This window comes from Salvelinus alpinus, chromosome 11 (assembly GCF_045679555.1).
Source record: "Salvelinus alpinus chromosome 11, SLU_Salpinus.1, whole genome shotgun sequence".
Lineage (NCBI taxonomy): Eukaryota > Metazoa > Chordata > Actinopteri > Salmoniformes > Salmonidae > Salvelinus > Salvelinus alpinus.
This window is the reverse complement of record NC_092096.1, coordinates 35,601,811-35,617,504: the sequence shown is the minus strand read 5'-3', so window position 1 is coordinate 35,617,504 and position 15,694 is coordinate 35,601,811. Positions and strand designations below refer to the sequence as shown.

At 42.6% G+C, this 15,694-nt stretch overlaps 1 protein-coding gene across 3 annotated transcripts in view; it reads right to left on the bottom strand.

The window, feature by feature from the left end:
- Positions 1 to 162: 162 nt before the first annotated feature.
- Positions 163 to 15,694, bottom strand: part of kcnd2 (potassium voltage-gated channel, Shal-related subfamily, member 2) — a 199,518-nt gene continuing 183,986 nt past the window's right edge. The window contains exons 3-7 of one of the 3 annotated variants that reach the window (XR_011666901.1): positions 15,333 to 15,495; positions 11,528 to 11,623; positions 10,952 to 11,193; positions 9,107 to 10,077; positions 163 to 9,061 (exon numbers count right to left, since the gene is read on the bottom strand). Coding sequence is in view for 2 of the 3 variants with exons in the window: in XM_071332747.1 (XP_071188848.1) it covers positions 9,900 to 10,077; positions 10,952 to 11,193; positions 11,528 to 11,623; positions 12,870 to 12,968; positions 15,333 to 15,495 (778 nt within the window). In the remaining variant the exon portion in view is untranslated. Of the gene's footprint in view, positions 10,078 to 10,951; positions 11,194 to 11,527; positions 11,624 to 12,869; positions 12,969 to 15,332; positions 15,496 to 15,694 lie in introns of all 3 variants that reach the window. The other 2 variants (XM_071332747.1, XM_071332746.1) reach the window with 2 other exon arrangements.

The window sequence follows — 15,694 nt, the reverse complement described above, 5'->3', positions numbered from 1 at the left end:
CAACAGCAATATGTGTTCTTTGGTGCAGAAGATACACTGAAATATGTGGGTATACAACATAGCGTATAAGCAGAAATACAGTACATGATACCGGTGCAGCAAAGCAGACCGTACATTGACTTTGAAAACATCTAAATGTTGATGTCAAAAGAAGACAACCAGTCTTATATAAGTATTTTAATAGGACAATTATTTATTCTATTTACTCATAGACACTGCACCGGACTAAACAATTGAATTGTATTTTTTTAATATCTTTTCAATAATTCATATACAGTATTTTTGTCAACACAAGCTGTAACAGATCAAAAGTAATCGTCATATAATCATCCTTTTAACTTCTTCAATTTACATAATCTCATGTACAAGACCTAAGTACACTCCTTCACCCTTAAAAGTTTTTCACTTAGGCATGGAAACTGAAAGACAGAATTTGTGTCCCAAATGGCACCCTACTCCCTATATAGTGCACTACGTTTGACCAGAGCCCAATGTGCCCTGATCAAAAGTAGTGCACTATATAGGGAACAGGGTGCCATTTGGGATGTATCCAGAGACAACGCCTGCCCTTGTGCAACACTAAACCCAAAGTTCTCCAGCAAACGCATGCATTTTCTCTTAGAAAAATATTAAGCCGGTTCTTAAAATGCGGTGGAGCAGAAGGCTAACTAAAATAAGACACTAGAACCTTCGGTGAAACGGATTTTTAAAAACGACTAAACCATGATGATTTTTACTACACCAAAGAACAATTTACAGCACATGTGTACTAGCAACAGTTGTAATTCTTTTTTTCTTTTTTACATGAACAGAAAAAGACAGATATTTCAACATCATTTGATATTTTTAAAAATATGTATTTGTGTTTCTCTATTGTCTCTCTCCCACTCCCTCTGCTCTCTGATACAAAGCATATCTTTACCAACAAACCAAAGAATTGTTGCATATGTCACGTCATAGTCAAGCAGTGATGGTGAAGTGGACAGGTTTGGGGGCGGGGCGGTGGGAAAGGGGCGGGGGTTGGAGCAGGGGGTGTGGCATTCGCTTCAGCAGTCTCAAGAGCCACGTTCAGTCCACCAACGTCAGCCATCTTGGAAAACGTAAAAGCGGAAAAGAAAAATATCCATCGTCATCGGAAATGACAAGTTCTCGATAGAACCTCCCGAGATCTCACAGCCGAGAAATAGAATATCGTTAAATCAGCTCGCTGGATATGAAAGTGTCATTCAATGCATTTGCATTGATTTTGTTGTACTGATTTGGAATGGTTACAGGATTCCATCCCCGCCAAGCGCTGAGAGTGTTCTAGCTACGATGATAGCTGAGCCCTATCAGTCACGACAAGATAGAATTATCATAGAGCGTCCGCTCAATAAACACTTTCAGTCAATCATGTTTGGTAGACTGGTACAGGAGCTTTCTTTACACTTTCATTTTCATTTTCCATACCAAACCCCCATTTGGTGATAAAGTATGGAGGCTTGTGTGGTACAAATCAGGAACAAAACAAACTTCATACTGTCTGTAGCAAACACATGCACTTCAAATGAACAGAGACCTTCAAAATAAAAGTCTAATCACAGTTTTATCCTCATATTCAGAAGGAAATCAGCTTTGTATCAAAATGGAATGGACTCAAATATCTGTGTGTTCATATAAGACTTCTTCTATTCCCCTCAGTCAATCTGCTTTAGCATGTCCACGATGCATAAAACAAGACAAAACACAACATTGGAGTTTGGATAAACTCATCGATATATCTATAAAAACCTCAATAAACCCTCAATAAAAGAAACAATAAACCCATTTCAAGGTCAGGCATCATGTGGGTGCTGCTTTGAACGATAAACCACGACAAATGAAGTAGTCAACTCTGGTTGAGAGAGAAGGATAGTTTCAAAATGGCATCAAAGGTATTCAGTATTCACAATGGCCGTTCGGTTAGAGAGGACAGGACGGACAGGAGAGGAACAATCATCTCTTTCATATAAGTAGGTACACAAGTAAGTCAGCTCTGAGAGAAAGGGCGAGTGTGATATGCTAGATCACCAATATATACAGCACACACACTGAGGACTCAACCCTTATTGCTCATGCTAATGTCACACATACACATACAGGTGAGAGCAATGGGGTCATGCGCACACACACACACACACACACACACACACACACACACACACACACACACACACACACACACACACACACACACACACACACACACACACACACACACACACACACACACACACACACACACACACACACACACACGCACAAAGCCCTCCCCCCACACACAGTAGCCCTCCCTAAACAATTGATTCCCATTCAAAATCCTATTTTCCCTAACTCCTTACCCTTAACCCTAACCTTAACACTGACTTGCAATATACAGACAGAGCAGAAAGTTGCAATAGGCCCGCTCGACCCAAGGTTTGATACCAGCACAAACAGAAACCCTCTTAAACCAAACCTTAACCTGAACCCTAACCCTAAATGTAACCCTAACCCTAAACCTAAACCTAAAATAGCCTTTTTCCTTGTGGGGACTGGCAAATTTTTTCCACTTTTCCGAATGTTCCTTGTTTTACTATCCTTGTGAGGACTTCTGGTCTCCACAAGAATAGTAAAACTAAAAACACACATACACAGGCACACACAAAACATAACCCTAACCCCAAACCCTAAACCTAACCCTTCAGGACATGAAAAAGGTCCTGACTTTTCAAAAATGTCCTTGTTTTCCTACCTCATCAGGCCATTCTGGTGAATTGTTAGGACATTGCGATCCTGATAAGGTTGGAAACCATGTACACCCACACCCACATGCACACACTTTTCAATACTTTTTGGGGAGTAAAAATGTATTCCAATTCAAAATCCTATTTTCCCTAACCCCTAAACTAACCCTAACCCTTAACCAGAGTACGTGAGCGGAGTTGAGCGGTAGGAAATCCCGCTCACTGCTCATGGAGTTGTGCTTGCACACAGCTCCACGTTCTTTCCAACCACTCCCCTAAAAAACGCTCCTCTCTCACCAGAAAGAAAACTGCTGCTCCAAATTCGCTCCATTCATTAAATCACAATTTAACCAACACCTATCTATTTTTGTGACTACCTGGACCTACTAATTGGTTTTGAAGTATTGAAACCAAACCATATGATTTGAATGAAAAGTATTATCATAAAAATAAAACGGTGAATGTAAGAAGTGCTCATCATTTCAAATAGACTATATGTCACATTAAACAGCATATGAACCAGTGTTGTGTTCGAGACCACCTAAAGCGAGATCGATTCAAGACCAAGACCAGGAGGGTGACAATGGGTCCGAGACCGAGTCAAGACCGAGACCAGAAAAATGTGAGACCATGATTGCAATTTTGTCAAATCACCACTATAATAAGAGTTCAAAAGGTCCAGTATTTCTGTGTTCATATTTCAGAACAGCATGTGGATTCTTTAGACATTCTGAATAGTGAAGAAATGCATGTTGAGGAAAATAGAGCCACTCTTCAAATATTACTAACCCAAACACAGTGGGGAACAATGGGCCTTCTACGCCTTCAGAGAAGGACTAAGGATTTATAAAATAATTATTATAATAATATAATAATAATGATATTATTTTCAATTATGTTCTGATTTAATCTATTTAGTTTTGTTGAAAAGGAAAGGGTTAACACTGAAGAGAAAAAAAGATCAAACCAGGATTTTCTTTGCTGGTCTCTGGGGAGATAAATCTAGCTAGCTAAGTCAGTCCTTGGCTATCAGAAGCTAGATAAATGCATCCACCATTCAACTGTATTAGGGCAAACATTTGGAGTGACAGTAGAATCAACCAATCACATTTTGACTTAATAGTTGGGACCGTTTTTTTACAAAATGTATGGAAACTTTTGCCTTCTTGACGGCCGAACAGGTCACTACGCAATAGTGAGCAGTAGTTTCCCACGGTCTAGCTAGCTAGCATTTGTTGTCAGCTAGTTTGCAGCAGTTGCAGCAGGTGTTATCAATTAATAGACACTGCAGTAAATAAAACCGAATGAAAACATCTGTCTTGTCGAGGCCCGGAGTCTACACACTGGTGAGCTATAGCCAATCAGAGCTACAGTAGGCCTTTAAACAAGCCATTTTCCACACGGGCCTGCCATCATTCACTTTGAACTGGACTGTGTGTTTACAGGCAGTTGCAACAGCGCGACTTTATATCATTAGAGCGCTTTCGCCAAAAACCACAAAATGGTAGTCTCCTCGTCCTTCTGCAGCTTGCCTGCCAATGCATGCTTGTCCCAACCAAGTACCCAAGCTAACTGGTTAAAGTTGGCTAACTTGCTAGCTAGCTGCTTCTAGACACAAATGAGAGAACACCTCACTCTGACCATTTTACTCAACGTAGCAGAGCTGGTTGGGCTGTTTACATGTTATCTAGAGCGATCTTCACTAACTATTACTTTTTTGTCTACGTTTACTGACAATGGTCATATTCAGCGGGTGTTGCACATTCGTAAATTCATCAGTTGTTTTGTACTCTCGCACACTCAGACGAGAGTGCTCTTAAATTGGAGGAGATAGCCAGAGTGAATTTGCGAACGCAAGAGATACAGTTGAAGTCGGAAGTTTACATACACATAGGTTGGACTCATTAAAACTAGTTTTTCAACCACTCCACAAATTTCTTGTTAACAAACTGTAGTTTTGGCAAGTCGGTTAGGACATCTACTGTGTGCATGACACAAGTAATTTTTCCAAGAATTGTTAACAGACAGATTATTTCACTTATAATTCACTGTATCACAATTCCAGTGGGTCAGAGGTTTATATACACTAAGTTGATTGTGCCTTTAAACAGCTTGGAAAATTCCAGAAAATGATGTCATGGCTTTAGAAGCTTCTGATAGGCTAATTGACATAATTTGAGTCAATTGGAGGTGTACTTGTGGATGTATTTCAAGACCTACCTTCAAACTCGATGCCTCTTTGCTTGACATCATGGGAAAATCAAAACAAATCAGCCAAGACCTCAGAAAAAAGTGTAGACCTCCACAAGTCTGGTTCATCCTTGGGAGAAATTTCCAAATGCCTGAAGGTACCACATTCATCTGTACAAACAATAGAACGTAAGTATAAACACCATGGGACCACGCAGCCATCATACCGCTCAGGAAAATTGACTCAGTCTCCTAGAGATGAACGTACTTTGGTGCGAAAAGTGCAAATCAATCCCAGAACAACAGCAAATTACCTTGTGAAGATGCTGGAGGAAACAGGTACAAAAGTATCTATATCCACAGTAAAACGAGTCCTATATCGACATAACCTGAAAGGCCGCTCAGCAAGGAAGAAGCCACTGCTCCAAAACCGCCATAAAAAAGCCAGATTACGGTTTGCAACTGTACATGGCGACAAAGATCGTACTTTTGGAGAAATGTCCTCTGGTCTGATGAAACAAAAATAGAACTGTTTGGCCATAATGACCATCGTTATGTTTGGAGGAAAAGGGGGAGGCTTGCAAGCCGAAGAACACCATCCCAACCGTGAAGTACGGGGGTGGCAGCATCATGTTGTGGGGGTACTTTGCTGCAGGAGGGACTGGTGCACTTCACAAAATAGATGGCAACATGAGGAAGGAAAATGATGTGGATATATTGAAGCAACATCTCAAGACATCAGTCAAGGAAGTTAAAGCTAGCTCACAAATGGGTCTTCCAAATGGACAATGACTCCAAGCATACTTCCAAAGTTGTGGCAAAATGGCTTAAGGACAACAAAGTCAGACCAAAATTCACCCAACCTATTGTGGGAAGCTTGTGGAAGGCTACCCGAAATGTTTGACCCAAGTTAAACAATTTAAAGGCAATGCTACCAAATCCTAATTGAGTGTATGTAAACTTCTGACCCACTGGGAATGTGATGAAAGAAATTAAAGTTGAAAGAAATCATTCTCTCTACTATTATTCTGACATTTCACATTCTTAAAATAAAGTGGTGATCCTAACTGATTTTTTTCTAGGATTAAATGTCAGGAATTGTGAAAAACTGAGTTTAAATGTATTTGGCTAAGGTGTATGTAAACCTCCGACTTCAACTGTATGCTAACTGAATAACACTCGTTCAAGTTCTTGCTAGCTAACCAAATGACACCTGCATGTCTAGCTGTGTATAGCCACCGAATAACAATATGAGGGGAAACAGTCAGTCACTCATTATATTCATTATATTAATCATGCATTGAACTGCATCCATCTATTCTGCCAACAATGCCTTAGTGTACATCATGGAACGTTGAGTCAAGTGTAAACTATTTTTTTTAAATCTCTTATAAAGTTTTTTTTGTAGCATAAACTGGGAATTTTATATTTTTTGACTGATATTATGATTGTCTGTTTTATATCTGCAAAGTAGTTAGAACGCTGTCAGTTCCACTGTCAAAAGTGCTATTTTTGCAACGGGAGGAAATAGTTGTACATTTTGATTGGGAAATGCTTAATGGTTGTGTTTTGTATTCTTATGATTGGGACCTACTGGCTTATTATGTCCGAGTTTATGGACTGCTTATCCTTTATCACCATGCTGTGTGTGACTGCTGTCTTTCCGTCAGCCCTAAGCAGTGGTGTAGTGGTACCTGGAGAAGTGTGTACACTCACATTTTGCTAAAAAGTTCCCAAACGGCCCGCCCAGTGAAGGAATGGCAACCTGTGTTTTCCAATAGATTTTTCTGATTTTCACTCTCAAAATTTGAAAAAATACTAAAATGTAATGATCTCGTGTCCACAACAATGCTTAAACTACATCAATCTGATTGGGTGAGCCTGTGGGCCTGGCTCCCCAGTGGGTGGTTCTGTCCACCCAGTGAGTGGTTCTGTCCACCCAGGCCCATCCATGTCTATGATCCTGATGCAAGCAGCACATGATGACAATTGCGCATCAAAAATGGCCTAGTAACCAACACTTGTGATTGTGTAGGCTACTTTGTGCATGATTTCTCTATTGTACCACATAATTGATACATCTTGTACCTCCACTACGCTACTTTTTTATGCACCAGTAGGGATTAAGCAGTCAGTATACGCAATGCCCACTGACAAAACGTGGGTATACGGTTTATGCCTGCGTATAGCCTGGTATTACGGTTGCTGTCCTTTCAGAATCACGAACCTGTCACACACCGAAGGCCTATAGGTTCGCCACTGCGCAAACATGTCTGTAATAGATATAACGTATGTTAACATACTGTACTAATGTTTCAAGAAAGGAGTGTATATTTGGCCTGGCGAAGCAGTTTTATGCGCTGATTGAATTGAAGCTGATATTACTCGTTTTTTTTTTACTTCTCTGGTCTCAGCTGGTCTCGGGAGAAATTTGCGTCCTCACTGTCCTAGACCGAGTCAAGACAGAGTACAAATGTATCCGACACCGAGACAAGACCAAGACACTCAATACGTGGTCTCGAGACCGGACTTGAGACTCGAGTACTACACCACTGATAAACACTCGAAATAGGTCAGGAGCCAAACAGGGAGCCTAATAAGGAACGGAAATGAAGTACTTAGGCTATATTATTTCAATTATTTCAAGGCTATAGCCTACAAAGAAATGCATTGTGAAGCATTTGAGAATGCGACACACTAGGCTGGTAGGGAGACATGGACATTAAGCGCTCAACATTTTGTTGTATTAAACCATTATAGTCTATAAATTGCGCATATCGGCTGTGACTTATGTGCATATCGCATATCGGCTGTGACAAATTAAACGAAAAATGCCAGTTTAGCCTTCAGGGTCAGGTGCCTGGATAGCAGGCCAGCAGCGGAGAATATCCTATCCGCGCTTCAGAGCCACTGTGGATGGTAAACATCCTTTTAGCCACCCTTGCTAGGCTGGGCAGTTTTTCATTTTTATTTTTTCATAGGTAGGCCTAAAGGCAGTGGTGTAAAGTACTTAATAAGTTTTTTTGGGTATCTGTACTTTACAATTTCTATTTTTGACTACTTTTACTTTTAGACAATCAGGTAAAGACAATCAGGTACTTTTTAATCCATACATTTTCCCTGACACCCAAAAGTGCTCACTATATTTTGAATGCTGAGCAGGACAGGAAAATTGTCCAATTTATGCGTTTATCAAGAAAACATTCCCGGTCATTGCTACTGCCTCTGATCTGGCGGACTCACTAAACACACATGCTTCATTTGTAAATTATGTCTGAGTGTTGGGGATAGCCCCTGGCTATCCGTAAATTAAAAAATAATAATATAATCATATAATAATATAATCAATTTGAAATTATTTATACTTTTACTTTTCATACTTAAGTATATTTAAAACCAAATACTTTAAAACTTTTACTCAAGTACTATTTTACTGGGTGACTTTCACTTCTACTTGAGTCATTTTCTATTAAGGTATCTTTACTTTTACTCAAGTATGACAAAACTGTACTTTTCCACCACTGCCTAAAGGTTTTTAGGCAAAATAACCCAACCAAAACGGAAAGCTCCTTGAAAGTTGGAATATGCCAGGCCTATTGGGACAAAATCAAGTATGGCCTATTGTATAGGTAATATAGCAAAAATGAAGGAAACTTTTAAGAGATCTGATTTCTTGTTGATAAACACTTTGCTACAATGACACACTTAATGAGCTACACACTCTTTCCTTTCTTTTAGCATGTGCACGTAATAAGTACACCATCATACTTTCGGGATATGTGTCTTTTCAGATTCCACAATGATTCTTTAGTTGTGGACACATCACTGCACACTACATCACTGCACTCTCTCTCTTGCTCTAGGCCGTCATCTTTGTAAGTCACCTTGATTTTGCAGCTGCCAGTAGCTAAAGAAAGGGGCTATAGCAGCACACAAGTAAACATGCATGCTTACCCGGGCATGCCCTGGGCTCGTGAAATGAGCGCTACTGGAGCAAAATTGGAGCGGGCAAGAAGGATGATGCTCCAGCTCCGTTCCACTTCACTCGCGTACTCTGCCCTTAACCTAACCTTAACCCTAACCTTAACCACAACCTGTAACCCTAAACCTTAACTCCTAACCCTAACCTTAACCACAACCTGTAACCCTAAACCTTAACTCCTAACCCTAACCTTAAACGTAACCCTAACATAAACCCCAAACCATAAACCTAACCCTTAAGCCTAAAATTGAATTTTAACAAATTCAGTCCTGACTTTTCAAACATTTTCTAGTTTTCTTACCTTGTCAGGACATTTTGGTGACTTTTTTGGTGACTCCTGATAAGTTAGGAAAAGATGTACACACATAGCACACACAGTGCATACACCACCTTGCTCTCCTTTTTGTCAAAATATTTTAAATTACTTTTTCTTTTCTTTCCTACTCCACACATTTCAGAACATGGCAAATATACATCTGCTCTAGTCAAACTCACGGCCTTAACAAACAATAAAAACCAATACAAATTCCACCTCCCCCATTTCGGTTTTAAGACATCACATTTAGACACACAATATAGAAAAAATAGTAATGGTAAGTTTTCCCTTGAAGAGTGTTTGGAGGGAGTAGCTGCAGTTAGTTAGTTAGCCAGGTGGCTAAACGCTCTCCGCTAATTTGTAAGGCGCTAATCTCAGTCGCCACGGCAACGCAGTCTCTCACCCACCAAAAAATCCAAGGCGGAGCTTTCTGCTGCAGCTTTACACTGCAACTTTATTTCACCACAAGAGCAGACGTGTAGTAGCTACGTGTAGGAAAACAAAAAGGATCCTGCAGCCTAAACTGTCCCCCCTAACCACCACACCTCCCCTTACCCCCTCCCCTCCGTTCTCTGATTGGAGCAGGGAAGGGTCTCTCTTCTCTAGCTCTCTCTATCTCTCTCTCCGTGTTAGGGTTGCCATGGAGATGGGGTGGGGGGCGAGGGGCCTAGAGTGCGGACACTCTGACGATGTTGGCCTGTGAGTAGTCAGGGGAGGAGGCGGAGCCGTCGTTCTCGGGCGTGGTGACGGGCGGCGTGGGCAGCGTGATGACGGCCGCCGTGATGTAGGGCTGCTTGCAGTTCAGAGGCACCGTCTCCTCGAACTTAGCGTTCAGACTGGAGCGACTGGAGAGGGGGGGAGAAGAACAAGAAAGGTGAAATAGACAGAGACAGAGAGGATGTCCAGCCAGAGAGAAAGTGGTCCAGTGTTTAGTAACACAGAGAGACAAGACAACTGTACATTCCATGGCCAGGGTTCCCAGACCAGACGGACCACACATACACCGAAACCATGCCACAGCTGGACATAGCCAGCATACCAACACACTGACTCACCATTGGAAGAGACTGGCACACTGTGTGTTTGTGTCTGTGTGTGTGCGATGCTGCCATAACAACCACTATGAATGCATATTTGTGTGTATATTATGTGGTCTATGAATATGTATTAAGTATATGTGTGTGTGTTTGTGTGTGTGTGTGTGTGTGTGTGTGTGTGTGTGTGTGTGTGTGTGTGTGTGTGTGTGTGTGTGTGTGTGTGTGCGTGTGCGTGTGTACCTGTTGTCGATCGGTCCTTCATTCTATTCGTTAATGTGTGTATGTGTGTGTATACAGTGTGTGTGTTTGCATATTCAGTTTAGTTTATTAGAATCCCCATTAGATACTACACATGTAGCAGCTACTCTTAATGGGGTCCACATAAAACATACATACATACACATACATCACCAAGTACAAAACAATACAACATACATCAAATAAATAATATGAAACCAAGAGTTTTAGATGGATTTAAGGCCAATTTATTGTGAATTACCCATTCTGATACTGACTGTAAAGCCCTGCTAAGAGTCTCAGTGAGCTCACAGGTTGTAGGTGCGGATGTGTAGCGTGTGCAATCATCAGCTACTTTTAGCTTCTTGTAAAACAAGTGGGAAATCATTTGTGAAAATAGAGAAGATACTGTTCACGTGTGTGTACACTGCATGTATGTCTGTACCTGTTAGTGATGGGTCTCTCTCTGATGTGGATGGTGCTAAGCTCCTGGATGCTGTTCCTATGCCCTCCAGTCATGTTGGAGTTGGGCACGTTGAAGCTCTTCCTCTTGTTGCGTCGCGAGCAGCACGACAGGCCTTGGGAGGAGGAGCCAGAGGAGAGGGAGGGGGAGTGAGGCGGGTGCTTCGCCATGGAAACCTCCAGTAGGCTGGTCTCAAACGTTTGCTCATCCACAAACTCATGATTCTGAGAGAGAGGGGGAGGATGGAATGAGAGAGAGAGATAGAGACCACACATGTTACTTTTGTGGACAAGGATCGAGACAAAACAAAAGTGCAGACTACAGCATCCATATTAGGAGTTTTGCCTGACATCTGACGACTTCCTAATATGGATACCGTACTATACTCTTCAAATCACATTTTATTGGTCACATACACGTGGTTAGTAGATTGCGGGCGTAGCAAAATGCCCGTACTCTTAATTCATGGCTTCTGCTTCGTCATGAACATACATAGATAACAGCAGTGGATATGTCTCCTATTCTCCACCACAGTAATTTGTAAAGCATTGTTCTTACCGTGGTCTTCTCCAGGCAGTGCAATAGGTGATTGTGGTGCGTATCGAACATGGGGTTGGCCTTGCACACCAGCGCCTGGCCTGCTGCCTTTGATGCCTTTTGGGCACAAAAACAAAGATGGACACATATTAACACTTTAAACAGACTACAAAACATGTCCCTCCACGGGGTAGACAGGGGACCAACCAACCAGAGCAGGAGACAGAGAGGGACGGAGCTAATGCTCTCACAACGTTACTGCAACCTTCTGCTGTGGCACAGGAACATTATGAGAACATTAGGGTCTGTCCATCTCCATTGATCTCCCCCTCCAAGCTCAATATCCTCCCATGGTTTTTGATGAATCACTCATTGGTTCAAACTCAGCCTTTCAACAACAACAAAAACATTTCAAGACATCTGTTGTTGATGTGTATACTGGTAGGCCTATTTGTCCTGACGTTTGTGTCTGTCTTTCTGTTTTTCTGTTGGTCAGTGTTGACTCAAGCCTCATTTGACCCACGAGAGCCACCGTAGCCTTTCCATACCGGGCCGGATTCAATGAGACGCAGAGGAATGAACCAAGGAGAATGTCTATAAAATCCTGTTCTTCGGACATGTGGAATTTGGAACTCAGAACTTGGAAGTTATGTGTGGGACACCGTCCTCCAATAAGCTTCACTGCGTCACTTTGACTCCGCCCCAGCATGTGGCATCGGTTGCTGGCTGATGACATGCATCTCATTCCTCCATGTGATGGCGATCCATGACGCGTTCTGATGATGTCATACCCATAGCCTTGCTAAAAACGTGGGAAATCCAAAATGCAAGTGAGAAAAAAAATAAACACATGGAAATGAAATAGCAGATAAAGGAGAAGAAGAACAAGAAGAACAAGAGCAGGGAAGTAGAGATGAGGGTGGTTGCAGAGAGACCCGTTTCACCATTCGAAGGTGACGGGAGGCAGTTCTCTTCCCCCCACCCCCACCTTGTGGCCAAGCCTCATGGATTGGATGCACTGACACCGGTGAGGAGTGGTAGTGTGAGCCATTCACCCCCAGTTCCATTAGTTGGCACCAGAGCCCCAGTGCAGTCTTGGTGGGGGTGAGATAGAGAATAAGAGAGAGAGAGAGAGAGAGGGGTGGTGGTCGAGGGTGAATAGTGACGTTAGAGAGGTGGGACACCATGGAAGACGTAACAGCTCTGAATGAGAGAGAGGGGAAGGGTGCGTCCCCTTGTCCCCATCCCCCAATCGGGTTTTCGGCATGCACTAACCGGCATCTCACGGACCCTCCCCCCAAAAATATATTTAAAAAATGAAAAAAGATATATTCAAAAGAACACCACTCGGATCCACGGTTACCTCGCCAATGAGGTCACTCAGCAGCCCGTTGCTTTTATACTGCAAATAAGCGCTAGTCCCTCCACTCTTCCTCGCGGCAATTCTACCAAGCTTGGTTTTCTGTTTGTGAACAAAACCACACGTGCATTTAGCCTGCCACTGAATGTGTGCGTGAGTGAGTGTGAGTGTGAGAGTGTGTGTGAGTGAATGTGTGTGTATGTGTGTGTGTGAATGAGTGTGAGTGAGTGAGTGAGCATAAAAAACAGAAAGCCATACCATCCTTCTGCACGCCTCTAGAAACAGCAGAGAGACCCACTGCGCTTGAAAGACTATAAATATGTTCTCCAGTAATACATGTAAATTCCGAGCCTGTAAATCCCACTATCTGACAGTGGCTAGATGAAAACCTTGTATTGCAGCTGTATTCATCCAAGGCCACTCTCTTTTATGGTGAATGTTGGTGAATAAAATAACTTGGTATCCACTATGCACAGACAGGCACATGCATGCACCAGCATTGCCCCCTTATCTGAGATATTTACTGCAGCCCTCATCCTCCACATACGACACCCGTTCTGCCAGTCACATTCTGTTAAAGGTCCCCAGAGCACACACATCCCTGGGTCGCTCGTCTTTTCAGTTAGCTGCAGCTAGCGACTGGAACGAGCTGCAACAAACACTGCAACAAACACTCAAACTGGACAGTTTTATCTCAATCTCTTCATTCAAAGACTCAATCATGGACACTCTTACTGACAGCTGTGGCTGCTTGTGTGATGTATTGTTGTCTCTACCTTCTTGCCCTTTGTGCTGTTGTCTGTGCCCAATAATGTTTGTACCATGTTTTGTGCTGCTACCATGTTGTGCTGCTGCCATGTTGTGTTGCTACCATGTTGTTGTCATGTTGTTGCTAACATGCTGTGTTGTTGTCATGCTATGTTGTTTTCTTAGGTCTCTCTCTTTATGTAGTGTTGTGTTGTCTCGTTGTGATGTGTGTTTTGTCCTATATTTTAATTTCATTTAAAAAAAAAAATTTGTTGCCCAGCCTCCGTCCCCGCAGGAGGCCTTTTGCCTTTTGGTAGACAGTCATTGTAAATAAGAATTGGTTTTTATCTGACTTGCATAGTTAAATAAAGGTTCAATAGAATAAAATAGAGGAACACACAGCGAGGTTCAGTAGCACACACACACAAGCAATCCTGTATCTCTGTTTAACATCCATGTTTCCAGTCAAACCCCAGAGCTCAGTCATCATCCCTCCGAAATGGAAAAACAGATTGTTGTTCTTGGGAGGGAGCTACTTACTGGATGCTCAACAGGGGCACGAGTTATCTTCCTTCTCTCCCTCTCCCCCCCTCTCTCTCATTCTCTCCTTCCCTCTCTCCCACCATTCTCGCTCTCTCGCTCCCCATCTTTCCCCCTTTCCTCGTCTGTCTGTCTGTCTGTCTGTCTGTTTGTCTCTCTGTCTCTCTGTCTCTCTGTCTCTCTGTCTGTCTGTCTGTCTGTCTGTCTGTCTGTCTGTCTGTCTGTCTGTCTGTGTCTCTTTCTCGAAGTCTCCTGTGTGGATTTAGCGTTCTAATTTAAAGTCCGACTCCAGTCTACTTTTCAAGTCATTTAACACCTGATTTACTTAACAAAAGGCACATCTCAATAAGTGGTCGAGGTAAGTCACGACACAAGTGTGTGTGTGTGTGGGGGGGCTTTCATCTTTTGGTCCTATTGCTCCTCTATTGTTCCTCAAGCAAGAGGGGAGGTCGATGACATCACAAAGGCACCATCAGACCAACTCCTTGAAGTTTGCAGTTGTGTCTAAAAAACACTATTTTGCGTAAAACATATTTTTTTACCCTTTAGTGTGTGTACTTTTACTGTGTTCATACTTGGGATATCGCTTTTCAAAAGGAAAAGTAATACAATCACTGGAGGACGTCTTTAAGAGTGAGGGAGTAACCGTGAAGTATCATGTAATATCTATGTGTGCATTGTGTAGCCCACTCCTTTGCACATAGAGACGTCTCTGTGTTTCTCTAATTATTGATATGGAAGTCGGGGTGGTCCCGTATGGCCATTCCGGTTAATATATCACAGGAAGGACACACACAGACACACACACACACATAATCACACACTATCCCACATACACACTGCGTTTGTACACACACACACAAACACAAAAGCCTGGTAATCTTCCATGTGCTCTCCAATACACTCTGTGTCTACCGCCCAACAACTCACTCTCTGCTGTTTCCATCTCTGCTGGAGTGTGTGTACAGTACGTATCTGTGCATAGCAGCATGTTTGCGAGTTCCATTCCATTCTCGGACACACACAGACATCGGTTACAGCGAGTGATTTTTTTCTCTCTAGGACATTGCCGCAACCACATACAGCTCTGTTGGACCCTTCCAGGTCAGGGTTCATGACCTTTATGGCCCAAGACCTATGGTGTCACGGCAGGCGTGAGGGTGGAACATTGTTGGGTACCTTTTGGGCGCGTCTCTTGTCTGCCCGCTGGCTCTGGTGGTAAATGCGGCTGAAGTTGGACACGATGACAGGCACGGGCAGGGCGATGACCAACACACCGCTCAGAGAACAGACAGAACCAACGATCTTCCCTACAATGGTCTTAGGAACCATGTCTCCATATCTGTACAGAGAGAGAAAGAGAGAGAGACATAGAGAGAGAGAGAGAGAGAGAGAGAGAGAGAGAGAGAGAGAGAGAGAGAGAGAGAGAGAGAGAGAGAGAGAGAAATAGAGAGAGAAGGAGAGAGAGAAGTTAGGACTTCAGGGTGGGGGTTTTATGCACATCCAAAGTGATGACAGGAGCTGGACAATGGTTAATCAAT